This window comes from Pteropus alecto, unplaced genomic scaffold (assembly GCF_000325575.1).
Source record: "Pteropus alecto unplaced genomic scaffold, ASM32557v1 scaffold50, whole genome shotgun sequence".
In the NCBI taxonomy this organism is placed as follows: Eukaryota; Metazoa; Chordata; class Mammalia; order Chiroptera; family Pteropodidae; genus Pteropus; species Pteropus alecto.
The window spans coordinates 14,747,465-14,754,615 of NW_006431918.1; the positions used below are offsets into that span (position 1 = coordinate 14,747,465).

Consider the following 7,151-nt stretch of genomic DNA (forward strand, 5'->3'; position numbering starts at 1 on the left):
TTGACTTTTCGTTAATTCTTCGTGATTGTGGGTGTGACTCCAAGGGCAGGTTCTTTTCCTGTAGTGGCAGTCAGGCCTGGTGTTAATTTGGTGCTATCTTTGTTTTATCGTGGACGTTTTAATCTCATCCCCTGTTGTAGTGGGGGCTCCATTTTGCCATTTCTAAGATAATTTGGCCACTTAGAAAGCTCTGTGTTGGTTCTTACTGCCTAGCTGTTTCTGCTTCCGTTATCTGTTCCCCTTTTGGGAACTGTCTGGAGTTGCAGCTGCAGTCATAATAAACCTCCTCCTGCTTCTGCCTTGGTGAGGGGCTCTGGAAAATGAAGGGCATCAGAGTTAGAGGCTCTCAGAATTTATGACAGCAGCTCAGCCAAAGAAACTTCAAAGTTGTTGTCAAGGACAGAGGCCTTCGTCCTCCTAGCAGTGGGACATGTGGCCTCTGTGTGAAGTTTCCCTGGTTTGAGGGACGAAATGTATTAATCTTTTGCAAGTACCGTTCAAAATTTGATTTTGTTTATTATAAAAATTCCTATTAAAAAGCAGACAAAAAATAATATTTTACTCATTTATGAATGAGGGAAGCTGGTATTTTCCCTTCCATTACTTTCCTATGGAATGTCAGTCCTTTTTGAATTTACTTGGATGTCTTCAAGGAGAACATTCAATATAGAAATCTTAATCCAAATGGGATACAATGAATAATCTTAAAGAACAATAACATATTTCATGAATGAGTCTAGCCTAACATAAAAGTGAGAACCTGTGTGATTGCTTAAAAGATTTATCCTGTTCAGTGAGTTGTCATTTACTTGACTACCATAGCATGTGGCACATAAATGTTAGTTCCCCAGCATTCTCCACTTTCAACCAAAAGACTCACCTTTAGAGTTGGAGAAGACCCAATATAAATGGGTGGAGGATTCCCTTGCCAGCCCTCAAGACGGTAGATGTGTCCAACACGAGAACAAGGGACAAACAGTAATTTGCCACCACACTGCCATATCTATCAAGGAAAAACACATGTGGAAGTTGTTTCAAATGTTAAAATACTTTAAAGCTGAAAATCTGTCTTATAACTGTAAATCTGAAATCTTAATTAGATACAGTATCCACAGAGAATTCATAAACTAAACAAATCCTAAAATAATCTGCTTGTTTTTCGAACTCATGTAATAACAAAGAAGGCAATAGAAAATGCAGTAATTTACTGCTACTAAGGGGCAGCTCCAAGCAATCTTTTCCCAGTGTAACCTTGCCAAACCAAGCAGAATCTTCAATCCTAACATCATTCATCACTTCCATTGCTAATATATTTCCCACCTGGGTGATTATTATAATAACCTCCTGCCTGGCTTCTTCACCTCTGCTTCTCCCTCCTCAATGCTGTCCTTCTTTATAGCAAGAGATTATTCTAGTGGAAGGGCAGATTTGGGTCATATTATTCATTGCTTAATATCTTCAATGGGTATCCATTGCTTATCAAATTAAGTAAAAATCCCTTGGCTCAGCATGAAAGGCTCTCTCCAACATGTTCTCACCATATCTGTCCATTTATCTTCTTGGATGTCTGCCTTACTCATGCCATAAGATTCTGTTAAACTGCATGCCTCACTGTTTCCTGAACACATTCTTCGTGCTTCATCTTTGTACCTTTCCTCATTTTTTTTTTTGCTTAGAAGTCCCCCCTCTCTCTTTATCTCTACTTATTAATATCACACCCATCCTTTTAGTTCTGCCTCAAATTCTACCTCCAGCATGATGCTGTTTCTTAATCACCCCAACCAAATGGCATTAAACCTTCTTACTGTATTATGAATTTAAGTATAATTCTATTCTTATCGACCGTGAGTTCCTTGAGAGCAAAGACTGAGTTATTTGTCTCCTATCCCTCCCAGTGGTAAGCACTGAACATTTAAGACAAGAGCTAATGAATATCTGTGGAACTCAAACTGTGAAAGAGTTCTTTCCTTCACATACTGCTCGAGGATGGGGGAGCTGCAGGAAGGCAGCTCCACTGTCAGTCTGAGGACACGAGGTCATGTGGGGATCTGCCTCTGTCCCAAATCATCACACCCTACAGTGATAAAGGGTAACTAAGTCAGAGAATGGTCAAATGTGGTCCCGACACATGCGAATTCTCCAAAGGCCCTCTGTAAAAAAAGGTTCTGATGGTGTGGAAAGGCTCGGGGTGGAGGGAAGAGGACATATTTTTTATTTCTGAAGCTTGCTGGCCTCAATTTTTAGCTGAGCCATGTAAATATGTAGTAAGTTTGGAGCTTGTATTTTGCTTTCTTTTCCCCCAAAGGCATACATTTTTGTTAGTCATTCCTCATAATTTAGAGAAATGCCTTTATCTGAAAGAAACCAGCCTTTATCTGAAAGTCACAAAAGTCAGTCACTACTTAGTAAACACCACTTGTTTAAATGAAATGTTACCTTGTACGAGATCTCAAAGTTCTCACCACCCCAAATCTGGAGACCTGGATCATAGAGACCCAGTTCAAAGAAGAACTCTCGTTCAATGGCAAATAATCCGCCAGCCATGGCTGGGGACCTAAGACAAAGAAACACTACAATAACTGTTAAAGACAAACCCCCCATTATCCCTTTACTGACAGACAATAAGCCTTTTTGGAGTATAGTCTAACTAATGCACAGAAGAGACAAAACTGATGGCCAAACATTAGGAAATTATAAAAGCCTTTTCAAAACAATCTGTCTATAGTTCCTTAATGAATTTACCCAATTTCTAACTGAAATCAAATTGTATAGTTCATTACAAATTAGAGCATTGCATCATTTTGCCACTAGAGGGAGTCTTGGTTCCTTCATTGATTTAAACATTAAGCCTTTAGATTTGGTAAAAGTAGAATTCTCTTGTTCACTCCTAAAAATACTGAACCATATAGCCCTGGTCTGCTAACTGCACTCACAATGATTCATGAATCATTCTGGGATAAGCAAAACCACACACCGTGGAAACAGTCTGTCATTTTTAAATTTTATAGCTCAGGGGCTTGCCAAATAAGGGTGTAAATTATCTTAGAACAGTCACAGCTCATTCAGAGTTCACAAATGTAGCACAGAAATGACAAAGGAGAATTAGACATAGCTATTTACTATGCCAGCAGGTAGAATGCAAAGGTGATCTGTGGGACTTCTTGAATGGGATCTTGAATTGGGTACTTCTCAGGGAAAAGAGAAAAAAGATTTGGTAGCTTTTTAAGGACAAGTCACTCTCGTCATTGGAAGTGATAGAAGAATAATTTATATACTGTTTCCTGCCTGCCCCTTGAACAATTAATTATTAATGCATCATGATTCTTAAGTAGAATACCTTCTTCATCATCAGAATATCTTCTTCATCATCACAGCTAATATTCAATCTATCATTAATTCCCATTGATTCTACCTTGAAAATATGTCTTGAATCTGCCTATCTCTTTCCAACTTCACTGCTACCATCATAGACCAAGCCACCACTGCTTGGACTGCTACAGCAACTCCCTAACTTGTGTCTTTTAGTCTGTTCTGCCCTCATCCAAGCCTCATCACACAGCAGGCAGAGTGGACTCAACGTGGGCCTGCATGATGCCAGCATCTCTCTACTCTTGAGGCTTAGCTGGCTCCTTCCTGAGTTCTTCACTGCTCTGACTGTGCCTTGAACATGCCCAACTCTCTTCTACCTCACAGGCCCCACTCAGGCTGCTCGCTCTCATGAAATGTTCTTCCTCCTTCTCCATGACTCCTCGTCCTTCAGGTCTTAGTTTTGAGAACACTGGATCAGGGAGCCCATTCCAGATGCTCCAGCTGGACTAGGTTCTCCTTTCCATAAACACCATGTATCCTGTGGTTTTTCTTCATATCACTTACTGTAGTTGCTGTTCCAGAGTTATTTGTGTAGTTTTCTGCCTAATTTCTGTCTCATCCAGTATATTTTGAGTGCCATGAGGGAACCTATCTTTTAAAAAAAAAAATTTATCCCCAGAAAATAGTACCTGGCACATAGTAAGCACTCATTAAATATTTGTTGAGTGGACAAATAATGAATCAAGTGATATTTTTAATATTAAAGAAAAGTCACATCAGGGCAAAGTTATTCTCTTATGCCTTTTCTTAAAGTATACTGCCTAACTCACTAAACAGCACTATTACATTTTTGGTTATATTTTCATGTCACATTTATTTAACTGTTATTTAAGATTACTCTATTATAACTCTGCCTCTTTGACCTTTAAATATATTCCCACTGATCTCAGTATATGTTTGAAAATGCAACTTAACATGACAAGCAATGAATTATTTAAAGGGAAACCACTCTTAACTTTTTCTGGCACACTTCTAAAAACTTCTTTACTGCCCATGGAATTTGCAAAAATAAAAATATAATCATGATCTCTTATTTTTTTCTTCCAGAACTGTTTGTTAGTCAAGTAAGCAGGTAAGCAGTATTAGGACTATTCTGAAAAAGAACTTCTAAGGGAAATTTGAAAAATGTCAAATAGAGCCTAAAGTTCTATAATTTCCTTATGTTTGCCATTGCAGTAGCTTGATATAGTGATATCACCAAATCCCACCAGCATTTGCATGACATTGGAAATCCCTTTCCCAGCAGCGTTCTAATATTATCAGCAGTGTAATACGGAGAGAGAGAGATCAAAAGCAGAACCATAAGATCAGAAAAATAAAATTAGACATATTTAAAGGCCTACACTAACATTTGAGGAAACATTTCATTTGGGGCCACTCTTTTGGAAGACAGTAAAATGTTCCAGTTAAAAGACCTAAAAAGAATAGAGCAGCATAAAGTGCTCTTTCTGCGAAGGAAGTGATAAAAGATTCTATGTAACATTTTCCAAAGTCGTGTATTTCATTTATCAGATTTAACTGGTACAAAACTAGTATTATAGAGTTAGCATATGAAACAAAAGAAAGAAAAAACAAAACCACCTCTTGCTATTGCCTTTCATTGGAAACAGTACACCCAAGGCATCAAAGTGGATATAAAACTTGAACTGTAAGTAATTTATATATGTAAATTTACAGAATGACTTTATCATAAAAAGAATAAAATTTGATGTCTAGATTACTAGGACAGGATAGCAAAAATTTTCTTTTTCTCACTTGTACTTGGAACTAATACCACATAACATTCCCCCCCGCACAAAAGTGGAGCCTGCATTTAGGAAAAAAAGCAATTATAAAGAAGCTAAAGTGAATCTGAAATAGTGTAAGGAAAGAGGCGCTTTCAGAATCTAAAGCAGCATCTACAGTTTTAATAACAAATGGTTTAGCTTGGCGAGAAGTTAATAGGTTAGCAAAAGCTGGAGAAAAGAAAAACATGTAAGTGATTTAGTGATTACCGATATGGTTCAGTTTTTGTCTTTCTCATTCTCTTCTCTTGAGGGGTCAGAGGCACCCGTTTCCAGAGCATACTCCAATCCCATGCTCCTCGGGCATACCCATCTTCATCACCACCCCCTTGGGGTATAATTTCATATGTGTTGCCATTTATGACATCTATAATCGGCACAGTGCAAATGGTTCTGTGGTGTGTTGATGATGGCAGCAAAGATGAAATGGAAGGATGTGTATGGACCCACATATTTATATGAGTACATGGGGAAGGAAACAAAAAAGTACTTAGATAAACATTCCATGGAAAAAAATAAAGTAGTAAGCTTTACCGATAAGGTTCAGTTTTATGTTTTCTTTTGGCCTTTTCCTTGTGGCTTAGAGGAATACGTTTCCATAGTAAACTCCAGTCCCAGGCCCCTCTGGCAAAACCATCTTCATCCCCACCTTGCTGCGGTTCAATGGAATAATCATTCCCATCTATGTAATCTATTAGAGGCACAGTACATGTAGTTCTGAAACATTTACAGAAAATGAAAAGGCATTTAAGAACCCAAAACTGACTAGGTTTAGCATGCCTAGCTATATTATCTCTTTTTATCATTGATTTGGTTTTTGGGTTTTTTGTTTGTTATTTGTACTAGGGGACTTTGATATCTAAATGGGAAACAGAAGTCAATGAATGTCCTATAAAAGTCAAGGAGCCTGTTCTCGTTAGGGAAGGATAGAGGGGACTCACCCCTTGGCTTACAGATAAACGGCAAGAACAAAGAGCCATGTCTTTGAGCTTCACAGTGTTTTCTCATTTTCATTTTGGTTCTACGGGCAACTTTCTCTTAGTAATTTTGTATTATTTACAAGATTTTCCTGCTTGTTATTTTCCTCTTAATCCTCTGTTAAAAAGTAAATGTGTGTGTGTGTGTGTGTGTGTGTGTGTGTGTGTGTGTGTGGTGTGTGTGCATATGCACACGTCAGTACAAAAAGATAATACCTGCTACATTTTTAGCAGTTCTCCCAACTCTTTGTTGCTTTGTATTTCTTTGGAAGCAATTACCAAAAATCTGTTTCTGTACTTTTCCTTGATCTTCTTTTCCAACTCCTTTTTATTGCAAAAAACAGCTTTCGTTGGGAAAAAAAGAGTATTGTATTCCTGCTTTTTAAAAAAATGAGAGAAAAAATCCCTCAAAATCTGCTGAAGAACTTCTGAGAATTTGGAGGAAAAAAAATCTCTTGTATTTGACTTGCTAGTACTGTATGACTAATTATAGTCAACTCTATAATTTGGTAGCCTGATTGTTTCAGTGCTCATCTTATCGGAAAGGATTTTAAAATGCATTTCCTAAAAGGGAGATTACAACTTTTCATAACCACGTTAAGGGGCTTTTTAGATGTTTAGAAACCAAGTAGAAGGGGAAAACTTGTGGGGCTTAGAATTCTGATATGGTGAAGGTAGATCTGAGAAAGGTATGTTATTCCCTCTAGAATAACTGCCATGGGACAGCGAAGGGGTCACTGTGCGATTCGTGGAATTGCCACAGGACCCCAGGAAAACCATTTTCTTACCTTTTCCACACCAGAGGACTGCTAGTTTTCACCTGGAGAGGTGAAGGTTTGTTCTCTTTCCTCACTTCTCATGGTATCAGATTTCTTAATAAACGGTGAAGTGTATGGTGTACCAAAGAGATTTCAGTTTGATAGTTTATTAGCTCTCTGATTTGGGGCAAATTAATTAACTTCTCTAAGCCTCAGTATCCTCTTCAGTACAATGGAGCTAATAATATCTATCTTGCAGGAAT

The 7,151-nt window shown here is 38.0% G+C and overlaps 1 protein-coding gene across 4 annotated transcripts in view; it reads right to left on the reverse strand.

The window, feature by feature from the left end:
• The window catches only part of GALNT7 (polypeptide N-acetylgalactosaminyltransferase 7), a 116,779-nt gene that overhangs the window by 10,893 nt on the left and 98,735 nt on the right, over positions 1-7,151 (reverse strand). For 2 of the 4 annotated variants that reach the window (XM_006906315.3, XM_025042973.1), the window contains exons 6-8: positions 5,364-5,546; positions 2,437-2,554; positions 881-1,003 (exon numbers count right to left, since the gene is read on the reverse strand). In XM_006906315.3, coding sequence (XP_006906377.1) covers positions 881-1,003; positions 2,437-2,554; positions 5,364-5,546 — 424 coding nt within the window. Of the gene's footprint in view, positions 1-880; positions 1,004-2,436; positions 2,555-5,363; positions 5,547-5,687; positions 5,871-7,151 lie in introns of all 4 variants that reach the window. The other 2 variants (XM_006906316.3, XM_025042974.1) reach the window with 2 other exon arrangements.